The following is a 27,482-nucleotide window of genomic DNA, read 5'->3' on the forward strand; positions in this document are numbered from 1 at the left end:
TGGACGTATGTGCGAGCAGAGACTGACAGCAAAGTTGGATGCAGAAAATACCAGGTAGACCCATAGAATGTTGACTTCTGCCAGCAACATATGCAAGGTAACCAGTTTTATATCTACGAGGAATTACAATAAATTAGGGAGGCAGGCACATTACTGATCAAGTGAAACAAGCAGAATCCAAAAGTAAGGGTATACATATGCTATGTACATCAAGCCAGTTCTCGGCTTTGAGTTTATAGTTTTAAAGAAGTATACAAGGAAAACAACGTCTACAAGCCGACTTCTGAGTAAACAGGATAAAAACAATGAACAAGATAATTAAATCAGTCATTTTATTATTAGCCGGTAAGTGACCATTTAGGGTGTTCATCTCAGGGGCTAAGACAAGGATATGAGAAGCCCAGGAAGACGTCACACAGGTTTGTTCTTGGCTGTACATTGGAATAACCTAGGGAGCTGAGTAAACTATGTATGCCAGTGCCCACCCCGGCGCGATTTCATTCATCTGGGATGGGGCCTGGATGTTTTGTTTTGTTTTTCAAATTCCCCTCCGTGATTCTAATGTGCCTACAAGTTTAGAGGATTGTGGAAAGAGAAAGTGAATTATTGCACTGGAAATGACCAGTTAGCCTGCTTCACTGGAGCAGGGAGCTGTAGACTGGAGATTAATCAAGGGTCTTTAAATTCACAATGGGAAGTCATCATTTAATCCCAGAGGCAGGACTCAGAAGCAAATAGGCTATGGGAATGGTGGGTGGAAAGCGGCGGCAGCGCTCAGTGGTTACATTAGGCACTCTAGAGGCAGTGGGAGAAGCAGCTCTGGCTTCAGCTGTGCCCACTGCAGCCTCTGTTCAGGGACGTGGGACGTCACACTGGCAGGATGCTGGGTGAGCACAGGTGGCAGCGGTCCCAGTGCCTGCACCCTACCCTCCTCACGTCCAGGGTGGGGAGGCCAGCGCCTCCTTGTAAGAGCAGGTTGCTGAAGCACAAAAACCAGCTCGGATTTACTAATAATACATGGTTTTAATACCCTATTTTTTGCATTTTTAAAAATCGGCATTTTTCTGCACGTACACTAGACTTGACTTTGAATGAATTTTGACTAATTTTAGTAATCAAAACCAAATTTAAAAGTTGGAGATTGAGATTTCAAGAGAACATACTGCAGTCGTTACCAACATATAACCCGTCTTCTTCATGGAGAGTTTCTAAGCGCTAGGTGCATGTTGCGTTACAACTGTTGAGGAGGGCAGGTCACTTGAGCAATTACAGTTATTATGACCGAGGAAAGTACCAGAGTCATTAAGAACTGAAGAGAAGCCAGTGAACTTTATTCACCTACTGTCAAGACTTGTAAAAGTGGTGAAATGCCATTTCGAAGTAGGCTGAAAATAAACCGAAGAGGGAAAAGTACTATTTTCACCAAACTTTCTATAGGTATAAAGCAGAAATATTCAGAAGTTAGTGAGAAAGGAAGAGAGAGTGTAAAAATGTGTATGTCCATGTTTATGTTTGGGCATTTACGTTTGAATTAAAATGCTGGCAAATGGTGGATCTGAAAAAGGCAAAGGTGTTGAAAACTCATTAGCAAGAGCAAATTGATCTTGACACTATAATATGAAATATTTGTGATCCCCACATTAATACCTTGTGCCTCTTCTAAGTAGTCTTAGAGCTTTATCACCTTACCCCCACTACCCCCCCTTAAAGCCCTGCCTCTGATTTGTAGTCACACTTAGGTTGTCAGTGACTTTGAAACCTAAGGAGTTACCCTTCCTTGGCGGTTGGCGTCACTAGGGACAGCATCTTGAAGACAGGTTGTAAGCACAGACGTGCCAGTGGGTGAGGGAGTGCTCTGTCCCCCACACCATCGGTTGCACTGTAGTCCCTAAGCCGGCTTGTGGAGTCAGGCGTGGGGGACAACAAGAGGGAGTGCAAAGCTGGTTACCCTCTTCACTCAGCAAAATCTAGAGGTTTTCACCTTCAAATAAAGCTTGTACGGTAGTTGTTGAAAGGACATGGGGTGCTCAGGGAGCACTCAGAAGCCTTAGGAAATGGTAGAGACATGTATGAGGGGTCTCTAGAGAGACAGAACCAATAGGAGATTAAGAGACATAAGAGGAGATGTATTATAGGAATTAGCTCATGCAATTATGGAGGCCAGGATGTCCCATGACCTGCCATCTGCAAGCTGGACAACCAGGAAAGCCAGTGGTGTCATTCCTTCTGAGTCCCCAGGCTCAAGAACCAGGGAGACCAATGTCCCTGCTCCAGCAAAGAGCAAGTTTGCCTTCCTCTCCTTTCTGTTCTGTCCAGGCCCTCAGTGGGTTGGATGAGGGGGACCTTTACTCAGTCTACTGATGCAAATGCTAATTTCCTCTGCAAACAGCCTCACAGCACATCCAGAAATGTCTTACCAGCTATCTGGGCATCCCTTGGCCCGGGTCAGGTTGGTGCATACAATGAACCCTCACAACACATAAAAGTTCTGGCGTTCACAACGTCCCCGTCCTTTGGCCTCCCCTCCGTCCCGTAGTTCAGCATCCGTCCTGTCCAATGCCTGGGCCAGACCAGCAGCTACAGAATTCCTAGGTGAGGAGCTGAAAAGCAGTCGATTCCCACCTGAGAGAGCGAGAGGCCAGCCTGGGTCCTTCCCTGTCGAGAAATGTTTATTAACCATGAGACTTGACTTTTTAAATCTACTTTATCCAGTTGCTCATTCTGCTCCTCAGTTAGATAACTGCCTCCTCGCTACCCAGTGATTCATAAAACAAGTCTGATGACTGGTCACTTCTCCCAGGACAGGATCGCTCAGCCCGTGGGTCACTGGAGTACTCAACACGGCCATGGCTTGTGCTGCTACAGCCCCCTCCTTGTTCCCTTCTTGGCTGCCTTCTGGGAAGTGCCCCTGAGACCCCCATTCGCTACCCTCCTGCTGTACGGACTACTGGGTTTTGTGGCCTGTGACTGCAAGGCTTGGCGGTTAGAACATCAGGCTAGTACAATGAAGCCTGTGCATTTAAATTCTGTTTGAGTTGAGTAGCTTTGCTCATATAATGACAGTGAACTGAACCTCCAGCCCTGGGCAGCCACTCCCTGGCTGTAAGGGGTGACAGTGTGGATAGCTGTGTGACGTCCACCGTCCGTGAAGGAGAAACAACGTGGATGTACCACAGTGGTGTCTCACTATGTAAAAGGGAAGTAGTTATTAACACTTAGGAAGGGAAGTAGTCAATTAACTGCTTTATACTGAAAAGGTACTTTACCCTGGGGACTAACACAGCCTCTGTTTTCCACCTCTAGGAAAGGGCAGGTGGCTGATGATCCATAGGTCAGAATGTGTGTCCTGAAATGTGTCTCACTGGTGGAAATGAATTTACCTGGAGCTTTTCAGACTCTACTTGCCTGCTTCCCCTAATAAAAGTGGATATGAGGGTGTGGCCGGTTAGCTCAGTTGGTTAGAGCGTGGTGCTAATAACACCAAGGTTGCTGGTTTTATCCCCGCATGGGCTGCTATGAGCTGTGCCCCCCTTAAAAAAAAAAAAGTGGACATGATATTTACAATCGGGACAGCCTGTGGCTGGGGAGCAGAGGGAAGGAAATCACTGAATTTCTGGGACCCTCACCTCTGCCTGCCCTTAAGCTCCTTGAGGGTAGTACTAAGCCCTTGAGGTACTCACTTTGTAGCCTGCAAGTGCCTAACGGAGGAAATACTTGATAATTGTCCTGAATGTGGGGCTCTAAGCACATGTCTCTTGGGCCGATAATGCCCTTTAGTTTACTAAGTGCCATGGAATGAGAGGGTACCAGTCTCGAGTGGTTCTGTGGTTGGTCTGCCTCCACACACAGCCATAATGAGCCTTGGAGATCCGTCTGAACGAGACAGGGACTAGTCATTTAGGAAGACAAAGCAGACACTATTTTGAGGGTAAGCACAAGGACTTACCTTTGGGGAGTAGCTACCTTTGTTGAGTACCTACTGTGTGCTAAGCACTGTTCCCATTTGATTTTTATAACTGTGGAGTTGGTATTATTTTCCTCCTTTATATATGAAGACACCAAGTGAAGATCAGAGAAGTTAAATAACTTGCTCATAGTCACAGCTAGTGAGTGGTGATTTGGGAATTTAAACTCAGGTGTAGCTAACTGCAAAGCCAGCCCCCACCCCCCAAGCAGCACCTGGCACATAGTAGGTGCTCAGTAAATATTTGTAGAATGATGAATTTCTCCTTCCCCCTCTTTTCCATTCACCTACCCTGGCCTCTCACCGGTTCCCCCTCTGCCTTGGCATGACGTTTCAAAGTGACATTGACCTGCATTTAAAAGTTTTGGAAGAGGCTGCTGTTAAAATGCAGTGCACTTTACCTGGAAGAGTTCAGCCCTCTTTTGACCCCAGGTCACTTCTCCATCATCCCGATCAATGCGAAGGCCTGGAATTGGTCCAGGTAAATTTGAATTGGGAAGGAGAGTGGGTAGGTGAATCCTGCAAAGAAATGAGGGAAAGGTAAAGGCCAGAAGAAAGAGTCTGGGGACACAATTACTCATGCAAAATTTTCAGAAGGGTCACACACCATTTTCCTTGGGCTATCCAATACATTTTCAGAATTAATAGAAATCAATATCCTGCATTGTTTGGGACGTTAGGGCAGACCACTGCAGACTGAGGGGCCCTAAGGAGCATACCAGACCAGGGCCACCTTAGGGGTGGTGGTGGCCGGGACCGGGGAGTGGCCCCGCCAGTCCCCGCAGGCGGGCAGGAGCTCGGAGGCCATTGGTTGGCGCGCTGGCTGCGGAGGGGCGGGGAGCGCCGCCGAAGGGGACTGTTTGCTCCTACGGGCTGTAGATGGAGCTGTCCGGCCCCGACGAGGGGGAAGACGCCTGGAAAACGTTCTTCTTCTCCCTGGCCGGCCCGAGCGGGGAACAGCACTCCCAGGATGCAGTTTGTGTCAACACGGCCGCAGCCTCAGCAGCTGGGCATCCAGGGCCTGGGGCTGGACAGCGGGAGCTGGAGCTGGGCCCAGGCTCTGCCCCCAGAGGAGGTCTGCCACCAGGAGCCGGCGTTGCGCGGGGAAATGGCTGAGGGAATGCCGCCCATGCAGGTGGGTGCAGCCCCAGCCCAACGCCATGGCCGCGCCGCCTAGCCGTGGGGGCGGGGCGCTGGGCTGCGGGGCTGCGGGCGCGGGGCTGCCGGGCGCCGGAGGGCCGCGGGCGGGCGGGCGCGGAAGCGGAGGCCCCGGGTGGACTGGGGCACGGGCGGGCTCTCGTGGCAGGCGGGGCGCTGCGGGCCCCGAGGCAGGCCCGGCCCTGAGTCCCGGCCCCGAGCCCCGCGTCCCGGCCCCGGCGCCCTGGCAGGCCCGGCCCGAGCGCCGCCGAGCCGCAGGCCCCCGAGGCCGCTTGCCGGCCGGGCCCAGTGGCGGCGGCCAGAGGGGCCCAGCGGGGACGAGGGGCCCAGGACGTGCCATTCCCGGGACCTGGCTTAGTCGTGACCGCGTCACCACCTCCGGCCCGGGCTCACCTCGCGCGGACCAGGATGGATTTTCCGGCAGCACGCGGATCCCTCCCGGGGATGTGTGCACACACGAGTACCTCCGCAGGTTTACACTGTAGCCACTTAGACGGAAAGGTTTTTTAAATGCATGGCCGCCTTTCACCAAGTATAACCAATCAGTAATTTACTTTTCCCTTGCACCGGGTGTGACGGAGGGACGGGGCAATTGAGAGGTGACTTTGCCTTCCCTCCGGCTACTGGCAAACTTGGCTGCACATTAGAATCACCTGAGCATCTACCTCTTAAGACAGCTGACGCCCAAGGCTCGTCGCAGACCAGTTAAATCAGCGTCTCTGGGTTTGCTGGTAGGCGCCGGTCATTTCTTAGCGTGACACAAAGCTCTCAGTGTGCAGACGAGCTTGGGGGCCAGTGCTCCAGAGTGGTGTGTGCAGCGGGGCTGCGGTGCTGAGAGCAGCCTGGAGGAGAGTGCGGCGCTGACCCTGGACAGGAACCCCAGAGGCCCCTCTGCTGGTGGCCTGCTTCTCCGTGGGTTCTGACAGGTCAGCCAGGAGTTGCCTTGTGTTTGATCATTCTTCAGCTTTCGGTCTCCAAACCTGTGAAAAGTAAGCTGGGCTGGGTGACTTTGTAAACTTCCATTGTCAGCCCTTGTCCCCTTCTGTGGACCAGGCAGGAGTGAAGCCTAAATGAGACCAGGTGCATAGTTTCGACGGCGATACTGCCACCTCTTACTTTTAGCAAGGTCTGGGGCCCAGGGCCCTGTCCCCTTGCTCTCATGTCACGGAGTGATTCCTGGAAGCTGTGGGGTGTTCCTCTGTGGTTGTCACAGCTGCTCCAAGTTAGAGAGGGAAGTTGGCATGTCTGTCCCAGGCCTGCCCAGGTCACCTCTAAGCAGCAGGTCTTTGCCCAGCCTGAGGGCCTCTTCAGCAGCAACAGGGGGAACAGAAGATGACACCTCCTGCCGTGTCCCGTGGCAAGGAGGGGCTGTTATGAGGTCAGCCAGTGTGCCCTGGGTGCTGTTGTGGAATGGGGCTGGTTCCCAGGTCACCAGTGAACAGGTGACCACCCTCTCTTGGTCATAGGGCTCAGCTCCCAACTGCACCCATGGGACCTCACCTTCCAGGGTGAAGGCCCAGATCTGGGAGGTGGGGAGCAGTGGCCCTGAATCATGGGGTACTCCTCTTGAGTGAGTAACATTTTTTTGGCAAACCTAGTTTCATTTTGGAAACATGAATCAATACTCATATATGCAAAAAAGGCAGCTCATCTGCTCCCTCGCTTGGGCTCCCTGGCTGCTGTCCTGCTGGGAGGGTGGCAGTAGCACTTGAACTTTGTTTTTTTGTCACCTGCCACACCTAGAACCACTCCAGTTGGCAGTGAAGCGAGGGGCTATAGAATGACCAGCCACTTCTCGGGGCCTCAATTTCATCATCTTTAAAGCAGAGCTAATCATTTGTGTCCTAACCTGCTTAGAGGTTGCTGGGAAGATTAGGGTCAGATGACTTACATGAAAATTCTTACTTTGAAACAGAAAACACTAGGCCAACTCGAGAGAATGTATCATTAAGTCCAGCCCTTGAGGAACATAGCTGTTCTAGTCACAGAAAGTGCTAGGTGACATTTTAGGCCAGGGTCCACAGCCTTGGTTGTCAAGGTGGGTAAACGAGTGACCAGCTTGACTGATGCAGGCAGGAAATGGGAAGATTGTGTGGGTGACTGCTGGGTCTGTTGCTGGGGACGTTAATGAACTCCATCCCCTGAGAGGAGGGGGCTTGGCCGAAGAACCAGACTCCGTGGACTTTGATTTGTAAAGTTCTCAGGCCGTCCTCCCCCTTCACACAGGCTCTCATCCCAGGCTGTCACTTTCTCCCTCTGTACCCAGGCTCAAGAATGGGACATGGATGCCCGGCGACCAATGCCTTTTCAGTTCCCACCCTTCCCAGATAGGGCACCCGTCTTCCCTGACCGAATGATGAGAGAGCCCCAGCTGCCCACGGCGGAGATCTCACTCTGGACCGTGGTGGCCGCCATTCAAGCTGTGGAGAGGAAGGTGGATGCCCAGGCCAGCCAGCTGCTAAATCTGGAGGGGCGGACGGGGACAGCCGAGAAGAAGCTGGCTGACTGCGAGAAGACGGCCGTGGAGTTCGGGAACCACATGGAGAGCAAGTGGGCCGTGCTGGGGACCCTGCTGCAGGAGTACGGGCTGCTGCAGAGGCGGCTGGAGAACATGGAGAACCTGCTGAGAAATAGAAACTTCTGGGTCCTGCGGCTGCCCCCGGGCAGCAAGGGGGAGGTCCCCAAGGTATGTGGTGGTTCGCAGAGACACGGTTGGAGGGGAGGACCCGGCAGGTGAACAAACCCTTGATTTTATTTTCAGTCCTCATAAAGTTGTCTGATTTCTTCTTGAAGCCTGTCTCCACTTGAACAGCCTAGTCTCGAATGTTCTCCCTCAGTGAAGTTGGCCTCCACCCTTTCCCCACAGTCTGCATGTTTCTGTGTTTGAGCCTTTACTGTCTCTGTTCCCAGCCCCTCCCTGAAGTGTCTGGGTGTCTGCAAATTCCTGACGCTCTTCACGCTTTTCCATTTGGCACCTGCAAATGACCGTTTGTCATTGGTTGGCTTTGTATATGCTTGTCTGAACGTGGCTGGAGACAGATCCCAAACCACACTGACGCGAGTCCCTTGAAAGTCATGACCACGACCCTCTGGTGGGCCCTTCTCGAAGTTCAGAACTCACATTCCGTTTCCTCTTCTATTTGCTCTCCCACTCTCCCCCCCACCCCGCCCCGGCTCAACAACACAACACTCTCAGTCCGTGACCCTGCCTTCTGGTCCACGGAGAACATGGAGTCACTCAAAGGAGACGTCCATGTGCAGCCACGGCATTTATCCGTCTGCCCACCTCACGTGCTCCGCCTTTTCTGTTCCTGTGGGCTCGCTGTCCCACCCTGTCTCTTAACTCCAGGGAGTCACGCCAGCATGGCTCCCTTTGTCTTCTGCATCGTTTACTCTTCCCTCTGCTGGACCATTCCCACCAGCACGTAGACAATGTAACATTGCCCTCCAGTTAAGGCCTCGCTTCTCTGCTCTTCAGAGCAGAATTCTTCAGCGAGCAGTGTATGTTTGCCATCTCCAATTCTTGCATCCCTGTTTTCTCTCTTCCCTTTTTAAGCCTTTTTGTTATAGAAAATTCAAACATATGCCAAAGTAGATAGAAGAGTGTAAAGCACCCTCAGGAAGCCATCTTCCAGCTTCAACCATGGTCAACTCTTGGCCAATCTTGTTTCGTTGAAATCCCTACTCATGTGATTTTGAAGCAAATCTCAGACGTCTTTCATTGTATTTATAAATATTTCAGTATGTGGCTCTAAAAGATAAAGACTCTTTTTTTGAAAGAATAATCATCTCAATATTATTACCTTCACAAAAGCCTCAACCTACTCAAATACTCGGTGTTCCAACTTTCAGTTCTGTCAACAATGATCATTTTTTTCTGTTCATTTATTTGAATCAGAACTTAAGGAAGGTCTACCCGTTATGACTACTACGTTTCTTAAGACTTTTTTTGTAATCTGTAGGTTCCTCCATCAACTCTTTCATTTTTCCTTGCAATTTGTGGGAAAAAATGGGCCACCCATCCAGTCGAGTTTCTCACCGTCTGGATTCTGCTGCTGCGTCCTCCAAGGTCTCACCCGACATGTTCGTCTCTTCTCGGTATTCTAGTAAACCAGTCGTTGGATCACGCTCCACGGCACCCACCCTGTCAGGCTTTTGCTGCCACCTCTCCATCCTCTGGGTCTTGCCAGAGCCCTGATGTCCGTGGCGTTAAAGCCAGTGGCCGGTTCTCAGCCTTCACCGCCCCTACCCTTCCAGCAGCACTTCGTGTGGTTGACCACTTGCTCCCTGAAACACCTTCATGTGGCTTCCAGGACACCTGTCTTGATTCTCTTCCTACCTCACTGCTCCGTCTCTCTCCTTTGCTCATTTCACTCCTTACCCCGACTTCTTATGTTGGGAGCAGGCCAGGGCTCGGTCTTTGGCTATTCCCTACACTCACTCCCTCATGATTTCGTCCAGTCTCAGGGTTTGAAGCACAGTCTGTGTGCTGTCAACTCCCGAATGCCGTCTTTTCCTCCCACTCTCTCTCTGTATCTTGCCCAGACTTCCTTTTTGAATGCCAGATTGACATGCCTCCCTGTTAAGTCCGTGTCTCCGTCTGGGCATCAGTAAATATCTCAGAGGTGACGTGACCTAACGGAACCAGTCCTCCTCCTGAAACCTGTTCTACCCAAAGTTGCCGTCATCTCTATTGAAGACAACTCCATCCTCCCAGGTGCTCAAGCCTGAAGCCTTGGGGTCAGATTTGCCTCCTCTCTTCTCACACCCTACTTCCGATATTTAGAAGATACTATCTGATTTTTCCTTAAAATAACACCCACAGTCTGACCAGTCCTGCCCACCTGCATTGCTCCTGCCACCGTCTGGTCACAGCCCCTGTCACCTGTTATCTGACTATTGCCATGGCCTCCTGCCTGGTCCCCTTGTCTCTGCCCTTGTCCCCCACCCCACACAACCTAGTCTCAGCAGAGCAGCCAGAGTGAGCCTTTTAAAATATCCACCGGTCATATTACACCTCCGTTTAACACCCCCAAATGGCTTCCCACCCGATTCAGTGTAAAAGCCCCATTTTGTCGATGGCCCTCTCTCTCTGACCTTGTCTCCGCTCCACCCCCTTTGCCCACTCCGTCCTGGCACACTGGCCTCTGGCGTTCCTGCTGGCACGCCACCCATCCCCCCTCAGGGACTTTCCTCCACTGAAAAGCTCCTTCCCTGGGAACGTGCGCGGCTCCCTCTCTGTCACTTCCACTAAGGCCCGCTCAGCTGTCACTCGATCAGTGTGCCCTACCGTGGTCACCAAAGAACCACGTCCCCCCAGCTGCAGTACACTCTTTTCTCTGTCCCTGCTTTCACTTATGCCATCAGGCATCTCAAATGTTTACTTCTTTTTTGTCTTCTCGGTTCATTTTCTTTGACCCAAGTGCACATTCTGCTCATTTCGTTGCTGTGTCTCTGTGCCTCTACCAGCACCTGGTGTATAGGCGGTATGCAAAAAAATATTTGCAGAGTGACTCGAGCTGGAAACTTCACACTTCTACATAAGGGACTGGGTCTTGTATGTCTTTGTGTCTGCAGAGGCAACAACACAGTGACTTTGCTAGAGGAGTTGTTTGACAGTGGTTTCTTGAGGCCTCACAAAAATGGGTTGCATCAGTGGCCTGGTTCATCCCTAAAACATTTCCTGCCGCTGCAGCCCACACAGGCTGGTTTTCAGATGGCTTGACATATGGTGCTTGTCCCGCAGAATCAGCATTTCCTCACACGCAGCCCTTTCTCTCGTCTGTGCTGTGCATTTTGCCTCAGTGCTCTGTCCTTATGTGGCACTGTGGTGTGTTCCATGTGTTGGATCCGGCCTTAGGACCCTTGAGTTGACAGGTGCCCTCACGGAATAATGGAATGGTTATGGGGTCTGGAATCAGAAGGCTAGGGTTTGGCTCTTGGCTTTGCACGTACTGGTTTCCCTGCCATGGGTCAAGCATGTTTTTGCGGTCCCTGAGCCTCAATTCTTCTTTTGAAAGAAGTGAAGTATAAATAATAATGTAGTAAATTCCCAGTTGGACCCTCGGAATGTCAGTGTTCTCATCTGGAAAACGAAGCTTCCGTACTTCATGGAGTTGTAACCTCACTGATTCTGTTGATGGGACAATACTATGTAGCTCACTCTGTCAGTTTCCTATTGCTGTGTCACTGATTACCTCCAAACTTAGCAGCCCAAAAAAATAATCATTTATCATCTTGCAGCTTTCTGTGGGTTAGAAATTCAGGAGCAGCTCAGCTGAGTGTTTCTGGCTCAGAGTCTCATGAAGCTGTCGTCAAGCTATTAGACTGGGGCTCCAGGATCTGCTTCCAGGTGGTCCAGTCATGTGGCTGTGGAAAGGAAGCCCAAGTCCCTCACTGTGGGGCCCTCCCCACAGGGCTGCTTGAGTGTCCTCACGACATGGAAGCTGCGATGTCTTTTCTGACCTAGTCTCAGGAGTCATACACCATCATTTCTTTCTTTATTTCTTAGAAGTAAGTCACTAAATCCTGCCCGCACTTGGGGGAGGATTTTGGGCTGTTTTAGGCTGTACTTTTTGAAGGGACTATCAAAGAATTTGTGGATATATTTGAAAACCCCACAACCGAGAATGTAAATTCATGTTGCTAGCAATTGTTATAATTGATTGTGGACGCTTGGCCATGCTGGTTTCATTCTCTTTGTCAGATTGCAGGAAGGCTGTTGGCTCTTAGATCCTTTGTGCCTCTTGGATTCTGTTGCACCTGTTCCTTGGTTGGTAGCTAATTCATCGGTAGTTTTTCCCATCCAGGTGGACAATAGGCCCCCTGCAGTCCTGAGCCATGTCTCAGACCTTGGCTGTATCCTGGTGCGGTGAAGTTTTTACAAAGTGATGTCTATTTCCAGCTGCAAAAATCTGATTGCAGAGTGTTGGCCTTCCACAGAAATGGTGAAGTGAGGCAGAGGGGTAGGGATGTCAGAAAAGATCATGAGCTTGGATTTGGATACATTTTGTTTGAGGTACTTACAAGATGATTAAATGGAGCCACTCAGAAGGCAGTTGAAATGTGAACTTTGAAGGGAGCAAAGAAAGCTGAAGAATGTCATCTGCAGGGAAGTAACCATTGAAGTTGTGAAGAGTGAAAATGCCACGGGAAGCGTGAAGAAACAGCAAAGGGCGAGGGCAGAACCTGGGGTTTGGGGGAGGAAGAGGAAACCATAAAGACATGAGCTGGGCAGCAAGAGGCTGCATCGTGAGGAAACTAAGCAGGGGAAAGTTCGACAAAGGTGGTGTGACTTTTCAGAGAAGCCTGAAAGGGTGGGGGCTAACAAAGGCCCCTGAGGACCTTTCGGGGTGTGGTTTCAGAGAGCGGGGGTTCATAGACAGATTTTAAGGGGTCAAAGGATGCGTGGATTGTGAAGAAGAAAGAACACAGTGTGTCTCTCGGGATGTTTTGGGTGAAGAGGGAGAGAAGAGTCGCTCGAGGTAGCAGAGTTGAGGGAGGGTCCCTGGAGGGGAAGCCAGTGCAGAAGGAGAGACAGAGATGTCAAAAAGATGGGCAGGAGGTGGAGGAGAGATGAAGGGGACATATTGTGGGGTTTGGTAAGAAGGAGTAGGGCGAGAAAGGGAGCTTGCCACCAGCTACCTGCGATCAAGGACAGACTGGGGAAGACGTGGGAAGAGTTCGAAAGAAGCTTCCCAGGGAACACAGGAAGGGGAGGTCAAGGTCAACGAGAGGCTTCCAGAGCAGCCTGAGACAAGTGGGTGTCACCTGCGGAATTTTGTGACTTTCATCTAGCAGCCAGGAATGAAAATGAACAAAGTGGTCTGTGTCGCTTTTCCCAGGTTGAAGGTTTACCCAAGTCTCGTGAAGGGTCCAGGGAATTAGAAGGTCTAGTTCTCCTTCCAAAGAGGGTTGGTGAGCTATTATTCGTCAATAGGTGGCATACAGGTATGCACAAAGTACCTGTGCAGGATGCCGTTAGGGTTCTGAGCACCTAACCCTAAAGGGCTGACATCTCTGACTTCTGTGAGGGTGCTGCCCACCTACCACGCTGTACACCAGTGGGCCTGACGCCCACAGGACTGTCTTTTTCTCACTCACACAAAGGTGCCGTATAGGCTAGCTGTGGCCCTGTATGTGCAGATACAAAGACTAGGACTAGGGCATGGGGGAGAATCGAGGGGTTGGATTTCAGAGTGAGGGTGAAAGGCTGGTCCCGGAGGGATGTGAAAGGGGTGGGACGTAAGGCTCTGGGCTCAGAGAAGGAACGTTCAGTTAGTTATTAAAACGGTGGAAGTGAAACCATTTTGAACGATTCAGTCCGAGGTGAGGTGATGCTGGTGGGTGACTGAAATGGAAGACGAGGATCCTTGTCAAACAGAAATAACAGCTGTGTATGCCAGATGAGACTGCCTCAAATAACAAGTGACAGGCAGACGACGGGCCACTCCGGCTATAGTGGAGCGTGCTAGCATCGGCAACCACTGTTCAACATATTCACCAAGCATGTCTTGACCCGAAACTGTAGGCTTCTTTCTGTATGCTTGGGATACAGCGGCGAACAAAACACATCAAGGTCGTGGAACCTTAGCACATGCCTTTCGATTTTACATGTTTTCATGACAAAAATGTCACTGTGTATGTAGAGGTGACCTGACAAGAAATACAGGTTTTATAACAGGGTTTTCGTACCCACTCTGAGAACCTACCACACCCCTGTCACACTGAGCACCAAAAAGCATTGACTTCAGCTTGACCTCCAGGCACTCAGTTACCTGAGAGTGACATTGCAGAGGATAGGCTTAAATGCTTTAAAAATAAATAAATACATAAAAAAGAAGGCAGTGTCGACCATCCTTGTTCTGGAAGCACCAGGCGATCAGGAATAGAGTGGACTAACCCCACTGCATGGACGGGGCTCAGATGAGGAGCTGTGGAGAGTGAAGGCCAGGCTGCGGGTGGGAGGGGCCTATGGAGAGGGGGCGGGGACAGGCGAGCGGGAGCTCCCGGACTGACACTCTTATTGGCCCAGGTTCCAGTGACTTTCGTCGACATTGCTGTTTACTTCTCCGAGGACGAGTGGAAGAACTTGGACGAATGGCAGAAGGAGCTTTACAACAACCTCGTGAAGGAAAACTATAAAACCCTGATGTCCCTGGGTAAGGACACCTGCCCACCGCTGTGGCCGGCAGTCCTGGAGAGGGGAGTGACATGCTTTCCACCCACGTCTCGCCACCGGGGCAAGGGTTCATGTTTCTTCCTACTGGAAACTCAAGAAACGATTTGCTTAGAATGCTAGGAAGCTAGAGCGATTCATAACAGGATGAAAATTAAAACCCAGTGACACGGTCTATCATAGAATTGAATGCTACGCTACCACTGTTTTGGAACCCAGTTTAAACTATCATTTACACCTCACCACACGCCACGTCCCAACGGCTTTGATATATTCTGGCATATTTTCTATACCAGAAATTGAAGAGTCTGTTGCCTTGTTTTCAAGGTTCCTCATAAGAGATATCCTGACACAAACCAGCTACCTAGAGGGGCACTGGGTGGGGAGGGGCGCTTGGGGGGAAGGAGGCTTCTGCCATCACCCTTGATCGGCCGCTTGGTCATCCTCACTCCGTCTTTCCTTCCCTTCCAACTCCAGATGCAGAGGGCCCGGTCCCCAAGCCAGACGCTCCGCCCCAGGTTGAGCCCAGGGAAGAGCCTTGCGTGTGGGAGCAGCGTGACCCGGAAGAGAGAGAAATCCTGATGGATCCAGACACAGGTGACGGCAGCTGAAAAGACATTCCGGTCCAGGGCAGGGCAAGACAGAAACCGTACCATCCTTGGGGCTTCTCTTGAGTTGCTCGTGGGGCCAGTTCTGCCGCCATTGAAATTTGGCGGTTGCTCACAGGAAGAGATGCCGGTGCCTGAAAGCTCACCAGGGAGGCTTGTCCTTTGGCTCCAGGCCCTGCAGCTCCGGAGCCCAGGAAGCTGTGTGGAGAGAGGATAGGGCAGGCCTGCTGGTGACCTGTAGTGAGGGGCTCTAGACCTGGGAGCAGCCCCAGGCCCAGCCCCGGGCAGCTGGAGGGGAGGGCGGAAGGGGAGTAATGGACGTGCTGCTGTGCTGTGGCCCGTTGCTTCTTGCTCAGTGGTCATCTCCAGAATTGTCACCCACTCCTCACTCAGACCCTCACGTCACAGGCAGACTTACCCTTCAAGGCGTTCTCCTTGCTCAAGGAGGAATCTCTGGTCTTGAGGAAATCCAGCTCCTGAGAGCATGACACCCAGTCAGCTTTTACTGGGATGGAAGGTGCTAGGCTTCTAGCCCCAGCTCGGCCCTAGGGGTCTCTTCTTGGGGACTCAGCTCTTCTGAGCAGTGTTGGACCAGGTGCAATCTGGTGCTCGAACTGTATTCTCTGCCTTATCACATAACTGCCACCTGTACGCGCCTGTGTTTGGTATTTTCGCCATAAAAGATCAAATAACTGGTTAATAGTTAGGTTTGCATTTGGCAGACTAATGTACTTAAGCTAGTTGTCAGTTGCTTTCATTTCTCCATTGATGAGGTTCTTGTGGTTACTTCCATTTTTGTGTTTTAAAATCTTAGTCCTCATAGTGATCTATACACTGACAAGTAGATCTTAACATTGGGGACAACAATGACATATAAAGCCAGATGACATACAGAGCTATGTGTAAAGCCACATCACACCCTAAGCTAGAAAGTGGTCACATACCAGTTTTTGCAAAGCCTCTGGTGTGCAGTCACCCCTCCCGCCCATCAAAACCAAAAGTTTACCAAGCTGTGCGAATATAAAAGAAGTGGCTGTTAATCCACAAATATTCCAGAGCATTAATTATCGATTCTTTAGTTGGAAACTGATAACCTCTCTTAATGAGGGAAGAAAATGTAGTGGGGAAAAAAAAAGTGATGCCAAACAAAGAGACGAATCAACAAGCAAAAACAAAAAAGTATAATGCTGCGAACAAAAGACTTCGAAAACAGTGTATTTTTATTTTTCAAATTAAAGTCTTTTTAATTTTGTTATTAATTGTTCATGTTTCATTATGTCTTATTTATATAATTTATTTATTGGAATTTTTATGAGCTTATTTGAGCCAAACTGACAACATATGCTTATTACATTCCTTTTTAACGTCCCACTTTTATTTTTCATTATTTTATCTTTTATGGAGAAATGGCTTTATGGCCAATTAGTTGTGCAGCGAAATGCTTGTGGCAAAGCTGTTTATGGCAAACGTGCGTACGGCGAAAATACGTAGAACCTGCAAATGTTTGAGGTCTGTGGCTGTGGTGACCTTTCATACCGAAAGCACTGTTCCCTCAGCGGTTTCACTGAGTTCGCACCCAGCAGTGTGCGTGAGCTAGGACAGGGAACGCTATGCCCGTCTCCTGGGTGGGACTAGCCCCCTGAGAGCCAGAGGGGTCCCGTGACGCGTCTGGGCCAGGACTCTTGAAACTGGGCCCTACGTCTTTGATTCCTCGTGGAAACTCTTTCCTGCTGCCTGAACTGTCTCCTGCCAGGGCTGGTGCATCGCACCATAGACCCTAATAGGAGGTGACCTCGCGGGGCCTACGTAGAGGATTTGTCGTTGTCTTTTCTGCATAAGATGCGGTGTGTTATCCATCCGAGAATGGGGCTGGGTAGGGAGTCTTTGCCCATCTAACTTCTTGCTAATCATATACGTGTATGCGAGTGTGTGCGTGTGGGTACGTGCGTGTGTGTGTGTGTGTGTGTGTGTGAGGATGACTGTGTCTGGCCACCTCTGTCTGACGGGGGTGATAAACAAGGATGAATGATGCTTGCACAAAGGTCCAACTTATGGCCTGATTAGCACTCAGCCCGGCATGGGGTTCTTTCTGGAACAGCCTTTCACGCCTTGTTTTGTGGCTTGGCCTCCCCCTTTGTCCTGAATGTCGATCGCTTCTCTGCTCCAGTACCTTCTGCTCACTGGGGTCCCCCATAGTCACCCGCAGGAACCCAAGACTCTGTGTTCTTCCCTGGCAAGTGCTGTCAGCCATACTCCTGATCCCAAGAACATCTGGGTGACGATCGTACAGAAAAAAGACACCAAGTGGTGTGATTCTCTGTCCCCAGGAGCCGAGCCTCTGGTGCCTGCACAGGACGCGTCCTCTCAGGTGAAGCAGGAGGAAGCCCTGTGTACCCGGGGTCAGCGGGGCCTGGAGGAAAGAGCCATCCCCGCGGAATCCATTACCGGTGAGTGAGCCGAACAGCTGCCCAAGCCTGAGAGGTCGGTCTGGCAGTGTGTGTGTCGTGTGTGCCAGCCGGAGGCCTGAGCTGGACCTGGAAGAGCTATGGATCTGGGATGGGCAGAGAGACAGGGTTTCCCCTAGGAGGCAAACATGGCACATGGCATTGCTGCTTTGCTGGTACAGCTGGGCTTCGTGCTGTTCTCTCTTTTCTTTGTAACATCAGTGTTTAACAATGTTTTCTTCCCCTTGACAAGCCATATCAGGGCAGTGGTACTGCCTGTAAGGCACTTTACGATGCTCTCAGGGGCGGGGGCTACAATGGTCCATAAGACCTGCTTCTGACCAGGAAGAGCTTTCATTGTTTTATACAAGTTTTACGGGCTGCCGCCTCTGTGCCAGCACCAGGTGGGTTGCAGTCCTGTGGGGTCGTCTGGAGAGTTCCTTTCAAATGGCATTCCAGCCGGGGTTTGTATGTGAGAACTCTGTTACAGCAGATATGTATTAGAGTTCTCCAGAGAACCATTGGGGGCGTGCATGTGTGTGTGTGTGTGTGTGTGTGTGTGTGTGTGGCGAGAGGGAGAGAAAACAGACTGGTTGATTGATTGGGAGGCATTGGCTTCTATGATTGTGGAGGCTGGTACATCCAGAATCTTCAGGGCTATCTGTGGATAGAATCCCCTCGTCCTCGGGGGAGGCCAGCATGGTCTATAAGGTCTTCAACTGATCAGGTAAGGCCCACCCACATTATGGAGAGTAATCTTCTTTACGTTTAAAGTCCGCTGAGTTCAATGGTAATCTCATCTGAAAAATATACCTTCACAGCAACATCTGGAATAACGTTTGGCAAGATATCTGGGTACGGTGACCTAGCCAAGCGGACCCATACAATTAACCAGCATAAAATATATTAAGATCCTGTAGCTCTTTACTTACCCACAGGTTAGAGCCCCCCAAACCTCATCCCCCTTAGTCAGAGCCTCACACCCACAGACAGCGGCTGAGTGGAGGAAAGCCGGTTCCCTGCTCATTCAGCATGGTCCTTGCATCAGAGCTAAGAGGGAAATAAAGGATAAATGAGGTTTAATAGACACTGCAGAAGAAAGAAGAGGTGAGGTACATCTTAGAAAAATCCCATTAAATGGTTAAAATAAAAGGCTTTCCGGAAGGTGTCATTTTCCTGGAAATCCCCATGTGAGGCATTTCTCCTTTCATGGTGGTGCTCAGGACTCAGGACTCAGTATTCAAGCGTGAACCTCCTCTAAGGAGGAAGTTGCTGAGGCACAGCAGGACGGCCTCTGGAAGTCACTTTGTGTCACTCCCAAGTAGTATCCACTTATTTGTAGCAAAAGCTCCATTATTTGGGGCCAAGCTGACTTAAATATTAATATAACTTAATTATACCCTATTTGTAGGGAAAAGATATAATTGCATGAAATGAGAGATTACTCAGACCACAAGCTTGCAGGTCTTTCCGTGTCCCCTGACACCTTGGCCGCTCTCTTCCCACGTGTAGACTCGCCAGCCTCTGCCCAGGACCTCTTGTCCCGCATCAAACAGGAGGAGCACCCATGTGTGTGGGATCAGCAGGAGTTGGCAGAGAGAGATATCCCAACGGACCCCAATTCAGGTGAGCAAGACGCCGGAGGGAGGACTGGGGACAAACAGCCCGTCAGCTGACTTTTGTATCTGTTGGCAAATCCATCCGAGAGTCACTTTGGGTCAAAAGCCAGTGGAGGCTCAGAGAATAAGATACAGCGTGTTCCTCAGTTAGCGACTGTGCGCAGATGTTTAGAATATAACTATTAGTAAAGTGGAGAGGATTTTTCTAAAGGAATCATTAAATTGTTCATTTAATGTGCCCATGTAAGTAATAGTAAAATTACTTCAACACTGATTTTTGAACAATAAATATAACCAGAAAGGCTTTTAAAAGTTGTATATGTGACAAAAAGAAAGTAATTTACACCTTCTGGACTTTTTGAGTGAATACTATTTAATAGTTAGGTATCTCCCAGGAAACTTCTGGAGAGGGTCCAGGCGTAAAGGGAAGCATAAAAGAACCTAGGGAAGTGCTACCTGCCCAGAGTGCACGTGGGTTCCTGTGTGCATGTGTGTTTGTGTGCGTGCACAAGTGTGCATATGTGTGTGTGTGCACATGTGTGTGTGCATGCATGCATGTGTGTGTGTTCACATATGCTTGCAGACCTGGAGAAGTCCAGTATCATCTCTTTTGGTGGTTATCACCCCAAAATCTCATTCCACTTCCCGTACCAGGAAGAGAAAATCAGACGTAAAATCCAACAATCCTTGTAAACTGTCCACTCTATAACTTTGCAGCAGGGAGACTGAGGGGGCTCCTGGGCAGAAGGGAAAGCTGACCCTTCCTGACCAACAGGCAGTCTGCACTGCAGTTGTTGCAATGACCTTTGCTCACTGCTTCTACCATCACTGATTTTTAAGTCCTACCTCTCATCCCTTGACCCCGTGGCCATCAGAGATCAGGCTGCCCTCTGCGTGTCCTGGACCCACAGGCTGCTCTGGGGCTCAGTGGATAGAGTCAGGGGACCTAGGTTCTTCTAATCCTGGCTCTGCGGCCACACAGACTTTGAGGCAAGCCTCCTCCTCCCTGGCCACCTGAAACGTAGCGAGCACAAGTGACATCCCATTTGTGAAGGCACGAGGAGGGAAGATGGCCAGTGAACGAAACGGACACCAAAACCGCCTTGTGCCCTGCAAGCTGGAGCAGCAGCCTTTGCATGTAATGGTTTTCAAACCTTTGATGGGATGCTCCGCAGAAATCAACAGAATCTAAGTTTGCCTTCTTTCCATGCAGAGTCTCTGATCTCAGCACACGACATTTTGTCATGGATCAAGCAGGAGGAGCAGCCGTACCCATGGGGCCCGCGCGACTCAATGGAAGGAGAACTCGGATTAGATTCTGGCCCCAGTGAGTGCCACCCCCAGGACCCCTGCATGTTTCGTCTGGAGGGAGGGCTGCTCACGCCAGTTTACCCCCTGACAGGGTGATATTCTGTCATGGCAGGAGCTCTGTCCCCTTTCCTTCTGGAGAGTGGCAGGTGTGTTTATTTCCCAGGGCTGTCTTAACAAAGTTCCACCAACTAGCTTTGCAACAACAGAAATGTGTTGTCTGACAGTTCTGGAGACCAGGAGTCTGAAACCAAGCGGTCCACAGGGCCGTACCCTTCTGAAAGCTGTAGGGATCCTCCCTTGCCTCTTCCTAGCATCTGGTGTTTGTTGGCAATCTTTGACGTTCCTTGGCTTGTAGATGTATCACCCCAACCCTCCATGTTCGCATAGTTTTCTTCGCATGTGTCTTCACGAGGCTGTCTTCTCAGAAGGACACAGTCATATTGATCAGGGGCCGCTACTCCAGTGTGACCCCATATGAACTAATTACCTTGCAAGAACCCTATGTCCAAATAAGGTCACATTCTGAGGTACTGGGGGTTCAGATTTCGACATATCTTTTGGGGGATACAGTTCAGCACATCACAACAGGGAAAGGAGAAGGGGCTGGGAGAGAGCTGAGCCAGCACTGCCTGGCAGGAGCTCACTCCAGCAGGTAGCTCATGTGCTGGAAACGCTGGCCGGAGCACCCAAACCAGCTCTGAGAGACACCCCAGTGTCCCGGGGGAAGATCCTGCAGCTCAAGTAGGGAGAGGAGAGGTTTTTTTCTCCCAACAGCTTTTGGACCAAACGTCTCACCTGACTTAGGTGTCTCAGGTGTTTTGTGAAACTCCAATTAATGGCCAGTGACCATCGGCATATGTCCATGGGTTATTTAACACTTAGTTAGCATCAGGCTAGTGTTCCTTGCCAGACCCAGTGCCATCGCCCTCAAAACAGCTGACTTAGTGTCCTTTGGTTGATCAGAGGTAGAAGGGACAGCTAAACACATGTTCCTTGTCCATACTTCAGACACCCTCTAAGAGCTGATTTTAATAGCTGAGGACACAGGTTGTTTCTGATCTGAAAAGCCATTTCAGACCCAGGTAAGTAGATCCCACTCTCTGTGAGACAAACTTAGTTCAGTCTGGAGAGCAGGGAAGGGCTGGAGGAATGGGCAAGGGGCAGGGGAGGAGCAGTGAATGCCCTTGTTTAAAATAGAATTTAAAGCAGTCCTCTTTTTAGCCTGCGGGTGGAGTGGGATGAGACAGGGAATGCCAGGGGATGACCGTGAGGACAGGAAGAAGTGGCAACGGTTGATTCCACTTCCTTCTCTGCATTGCCCAGGCCACCGTTTCTAGCTTTGGCCTCGAAGCATAGGTACCAACCAGTTCATCACACATTATGCTAGGAAATTCTGCCCAAACCTTTGTCCCTCGGGGCTACCTTCCGATTTTTCCAAGTTGGCTAGGACCATTTGGGCCTGGAAGAGTCTTTTCGTGGGACCTCTGCAGTTGTGGGAAAGGATCTAAGAAAGCCTGTGTGGAAAATGCAAGACTTTGTAAATTACCAGACTATTTTACTTCTTCAGTCTGGATATGCTGAGTCATAGGACAATTTGCTGCATGTTGTTTTATCTCTGAGAGGCCTTCGAACCTTAGCATTTGGTGGGAAATGCCTAGACTTTGGGAGCCAGGGCTATCTGGAAATGTTTCTTCTACCTGCCCACCTGTTAATGTTGGAGTATGAAATTAGTATCTCAATAGTGATTTTTCTGAGGTTTAAAACCCACCTAGCGTTATGGTTGCCAGGGGCAACTGGATGGACTTGTGATAAGGCAGGGTATCCCATAGCAGAGTCTTCTGGATACGGCCTGGAAGAGAGAGGATAGTGGGGCAGAGAGTAAAACATAGAAATGTATGAATCCTGTCCCTGTGAACCTCCTTCCCCGGCCCTGGAATATGCAAGAGAGAAAGACCTGCTGTCCCGTTTGCCTCAGAGTCAGGCTTGGGCCTAACTGGACATCAGACGTTACTAACAGGGGTTCCTGACTTTATACGTTAATGAGTGTGTTAGTGCCGGCTCTCCGACAGTGGAAGGCAGGAACAAAATCTAGTTCACCCAAAGGTATGTGTGTGGGGCTGGCTCCGTGGAAGCAGGAAGTAGCAGTAGGACTTTGGAGTCCAGTGGCTACCAGGTGTTTCCCGAATGAGTGGTGGTCAGGAGCCTGGCACGGAACCACCTTACCCAGAGGCCAACACTCACAGAATGTGATTTGAAAGCACCCTCCTGAAGTTCTTATGTTGTTCACTGCCTTAGGTTAAAACAGTGGTTCCCACCTTTTTCAGTTTGTTATTTAGCAAAAATGTTCTTAGTGCTTCCTCTGTGCCATGCAGCCCGCCGCCTTCTGGAAGTGTGTTCTGTCCTAAAGGTGTGCTACCTGTTTGACTCGCTTCTGGTGCTCTCCAACAGGTGGCTTTGGGCAGGCAGGTCAGAGGGTCAGGGAGCTCTCCAGCTCTATGGAATGTGACCGCTTGCCTTGTTCAGTCACTCATTTTTTTAGAGAAACTGAGGCCCAAACACCCATGACTCGCATGAAGCCACGGGGAAAACTGGAGACGGTGTGGGGTCCCAGGCAGAGCACTGTCAGCATGTCACTTCTCCTCCGCAGGTGACAGCCTGCTGCTGGTGAAGAACCCCGCCCCGGCCCCGCCGCCTCAGCCCGCGCCGTCGAGCCTGCCCCCACCCCCGGCGGCTGAGAACGCGGGCGGTCCCCCGAGCCGGGGCACAGCCGGGCTGCTGGACGAAGGCTTCCCCGCGCTGGCCGGGGAGCGCGGCGCCGCCAGCGGGGCGCAGGCGGGCGGCGGGGGCGCGGGTGGGGGCCCGGGGGGTGGCGGGGGCTGCGGCAGCTGCTGCCCGGGCGGCGGGCTCCGACGGGGCCTCCTGCACGGCGCACGCAGCAAGCCCTACTCCTGCCCCGAGTGCGGCAAGAGCTTCGGCGTGCGCAAGAGCCTCATCATCCATCATCGCAGCCACACCAAGGAGCGGCCGTACGAGTGCGCCGAGTGCGAGAAGAGCTTCAACTGCCACTCGGGCCTCATCCGCCACCAGATGACGCACCGCGGCGAGCGGCCCTACAAGTGCTCCGAGTGCGAGAAGACCTACAGCCGCAAGGAGCACCTACAGAACCACCAGCGGCTGCACACGGGCGAGCGGCCCTTCCAGTGCGCGCTCTGCGGCAAGAGCTTCATCCGCAAGCAGAACCTGCTCAAGCACCAGCGCATCCACACGGGGGAGCGGCCCTACACGTGCGGCGAGTGCGGCAAGAGCTTCCGCTACAAGGAGTCGCTCAAGGACCACCTGCGCGTGCACAGCGGCGGCCCAGGCCTCGGCCTCGGGGCCTCGCGGCCCCTCCAGGCGCCTCCCGAGCGAGACTAGGGTTGGGCTGGGGGAGGGGAGGGCCCTGCGGCTGAGCCGGGGTAGGGGGCGGGCCTGGGGGCGGCCTGAGGACCCACGATCCTGCCCGTGGCTCTCGGGGCGCCTTCCCTCCCTCCACCCGCCTCCTACTGGCAATCAGGAACAGGAATTGCACCCCAAACAGGGTCCCCTAGACCTGTCCGGCCTGAATGGACAGCCCAACTCATCTCATAGGGTGGACCGTGAGCCGGCTCAGCGGCTTCTCGCAGGCAAGGTGCCAGAGGGACAGTGACAAGGCCAGAGCCTTCGGGTACCCCCCTCAGACACCTGGCGTGCCCATTTGGCCACTGGGGTCACCGATTGTGATCAGGGGAAGCAACCAGGGAGTCTCAGAAGCCTTCTGCGATCAGAAAATCAGGTCCCAAGGTTAAGTGACCCTGACAAAGGAAGCGTAGGTGCGAGGTGAGCTGAGGGTTGTGCTAAGGGACAGACCATCTCCGGCGACCACACTGCCTCACGTTTGAATAGCCCTTTCTACTTTTTTTAAACGTGTTTTCTATCCGTGCTCGACTTTCACCCTTAGCCTATCCCTCTGAAGTAGGTGGGGTAGGATTTGCCTGACTTGGTAACTGAGGAAAGGAGATGCAGGTGAGATGGTTTAGCCAAATTCACAGGAGAAGAGAGTGGCAGAGCTGGGAGCAGAGCTCCTGACCTCAGCGCAGTGTCCCCCACCACACACACTGCCTACCTCTGATGTTTGAGAGACCTTTCTGGCCTGGCCTCTCTTGGTCTCTCTCCTCTCCCTTTCCCCTGAGCCACCAAAAATAATTAGAAGCCACAGGGAGTCAACTCCAGGGGTTACTGGGAATGGCGAACATATTGGCTACAAAATGCCCCTGGTTGTGCTTCCAAAAGGCCCTTCCTACATGGGTGCTCCTGGGCCGCAGGGCCCTGGCCCCCAGCCCACTTTTCCCCCCTCCCCCAGTCCCTCAGTCTGGTGCAGCAGCCTCTCTTCACTGCACAGTAGTGACCCGGCCCTCCAGAGGCTGCAGGTGCCGAGTCAGACCTCACTCTGATGATTGGTTCCAGTTTCCCCAGGGCAAAGGGGTGAGAGCCTCGTGTTGCAGGGGCCACCATCCAGGAAGTGAGTCTCTTCCCAGGAGGGCCGGGCAAGTGGGTGCTAGAGTCTGACAGCCTCAGTCTCTCTCCTGCCCGAGCCTCCCGACCGGTGCTATCTCAACCGACCACGCTCATGGACTCGGACACAGACCTCCTCTGCTCCACACCCTGCAGGCGCCTCAGGAGGTGCCCTAAGGACTCCCTTGTATTGGTGCATCTGCTCCAGGTCCCGAGGGGCCAGTCTCCATTTCTGCATCTTGCATGGCCAGGCACTGGGTTGGGGTGGCATGCCCCAGGACCCTTGTTTGCTTCGAGAATGACTTTTCCTGCTCCTCCATTGACCCTGCCGCTCTCCCAGCTGGGGAGCCCAACGGGCATCCAGCACCACGTCTGTGAGCGCTCTGCTTCCGCCCCCCCCCCCCCCCCCGCGCCGCTCTGCTTTCCTCAGACCCCTGTTTGCCATGCAAAGGGAATTCCTGAAATTAAATAAAAAGATGTCCCAATTGCAGACTGCATGTTTGCAAGGCTGGGGATTCTCCAGCGTGGCTTAGTACAGGGAAGCCGCGATGAACTGGAATCCAACTAACGGATTCTTTTGTCTTCATTCTGCTTTTGGAAGGAGGCAAATCTTAAGAAAATGAGTTGAATGAGAATATAAGCATGGTCATGTTCAGTGGAGTTTTGTCAGAGCGGAAGGCAACCCTTTAGTCCAGTGTTTTGGTTCGGAGGGGCAGTGTTCAGCTTCTCAAAAGCATATGCAGAAAAATCAGTTTTTTCATAATCTAAATTATGGAAAATAAGACCAACAAGTGTTGTTTTGGCTGTTGAGAGTATGAAGAAAGGGGAGAAATCACTATTGAGACATGGGTTTGAAACATTTGAGCACATACTTCAAGTGTGTCCCTTTATTTTACCATCAAAGAGCTGATTCCCAAAAAGGTTTAGTGATGGAGCAAGTAGGAGGGCTAACACTCAGTATCTAGTTTCCTGGATCCCAGTCTGGTGGCTCCCGCGGCACCAAGAGCCCCTTAGCTACCCCATGGGTCACCCCAGCCTCCAGTGATGGCCCCTGGAGAGTCCTAGAGTGAGCTGATCCAAAGTGGTAACACTCAATGTGGACCTCTCCCAGGTAGCAAGGATTCTCAGTCCACTTTCTGAAGCAGAACAGGCGGCTGCTTTGGGGCAGGTTTTTATTCTCCTTCTGATAATGTGTCAATTAAATTAACTTTTTATTTAAAGATTAATGCACACAGTAAAAACTCAAATGGTAAAAAAAAAAAAGTAACACTCTCCTATCAGACTCCCTTGTTGAGAAGCATCCACTGCTACAGAAAGAGCTGCTTATATGTCCTTCCAGAACTGGAGAAGTCCCCAAAGAGAATCAGATGATATGCCCAGAGGAGGGAGAAGTACTAGGCTGCCGAAGAGATCCGATGTCCACTGCACACGTACAGCAGGGTGGGACACTGCTTGGGCCGAGGTGTGTTTGTTCCAGGAGCCTCACTGACCTGCAAGCCTAGTGAGCCATGCTCCCCAGGGGGTTATTTATTTTTTTTCAAGAGAAAACACAAAAGACATGGTCCCTGCCATGTGGAGACTTGTAGAATAGTAAGGGGAACAGAACAGAAAGGGCCTCTACTAAGTGGAATAAAGCCGCGGCCTATAAACTTTCTTGAATAAAAAAATGTTTGGGCATACATGTATGTACATATATATGCTAAGCTTATGTATGCTATGAATCATACACATGTTAGAAAATGTAAAGGATAAGATATTTTTAAAGCATTTTAATTTATTTGTGATTCAAAGAATACTTTTTTTCTGTCACTAGCAATGAGGGTGTGGGTGAGATAATGTCTAAGGTCACGTTCAGCTCTGCATGTTACAATCATGTTCTACAGGTGTAGAGACGACAGGATACAGGTACTAAGAGTATATTTTCTGGATTCCTCTGATACCACTGCCACCAATGGGAATAATTGTGAACCTCATTTAAAAGTTTATTTAAAGGTGTGTGTTGAGATCTGAGTGTCATTGGGAAAGGACAAATGGGTGGCTTCTAACAGACACAAGGCGACATTTATCTTGGCAAATTCATTGCAGTTCAAGGCGTGGACCTTGCCAGAGTGAAAACAAACCAAAATGAGAAATTGCCTGCTATTGAATGCTTGCTCTACGGCAGGCCTTCAGCTACATACACACTTTACTTACACCTGTCATTTCTTTTCATTCCATCAACACTCCTAGGATGTGGTGACCATATTCTCAGTGATAGACACCAAGGCAGAGTGGGCATGAACGACACCACTTAGAGAGTGAAGGAGCTGGATGCAAAGCATAATCGCAGCTTTGAGCTCTCTCTCTCTATGACAGGCCCTGTTTTAAGCACTTGACTTGATCCAATTCATTTAGTCTGTACAACTCTGAGATACGGGCTATTATTTTCCCACTAATAATGAGGAAATGGAATGACTTGCCCAAGGTCCACATCTACGAGTAGTAAGTGGTAGCACTGGGTTAGAGACCCGGATGGTCTCCCTCCACTGCCCCACTTTCTAACTCACGGTGCAGCACCATCTCCGAAAGCCCAGGAGACTGCAAACCAGTGTCTGGTGCTGCCTCACTTGCACGCTGGAAATGTGATCTAATTTTTCCAGACTTCCAGGCTCAGAGTCAGGGATGCTGAAT

At 51.0% G+C, this 27,482-nt stretch overlaps 1 protein-coding gene and 1 long non-coding RNA gene across 2 annotated transcripts; one reads left to right on the forward strand and one right to left on the reverse strand.

Moving 5' to 3' along the window:
• Positions 1–1,194: 1,194 nt before the first annotated feature.
• LOC141567560 (uncharacterized) lies at positions 1,195–7,378 on the reverse strand. The gene is made up of 3 exons (XR_012490315.1): positions 5,516–7,378; positions 4,366–4,483; positions 1,195–2,655 (listed from the first exon to the last, which is right to left on the reverse strand). It is a non-coding gene; the product is annotated as an uncharacterized LOC141567560 (long non-coding RNA).
• On the forward strand, positions 4,798–26,815 carry ZNF282 (zinc finger protein 282). Its single transcript, XM_074315206.1, has 8 exons — positions 4,798–5,099; positions 7,389–7,808; positions 14,157–14,283; positions 14,778–14,897; positions 17,236–17,355; positions 18,865–18,978; positions 20,185–20,298; positions 22,930–26,815. Exons 1-8 carry the CDS (start codon positions 4,935–4,937, stop codon positions 23,694–23,696), a joined length of 1,947 nt encoding a protein of 648 aa, XP_074171307.1. The 5' UTR covers positions 4,798–4,934; the 3' UTR covers positions 23,697–26,815.
• The last annotated feature ends 667 nt before the right edge of the window (positions 26,816–27,482 follow it).

This window comes from Rhinolophus sinicus, linkage group LG11, assembly GCF_036562045.2.
Source record: "Rhinolophus sinicus isolate RSC01 linkage group LG11, ASM3656204v1, whole genome shotgun sequence".
Classification (NCBI taxonomy): Eukaryota; Metazoa; Chordata; class Mammalia; order Chiroptera; family Rhinolophidae; genus Rhinolophus; species Rhinolophus sinicus.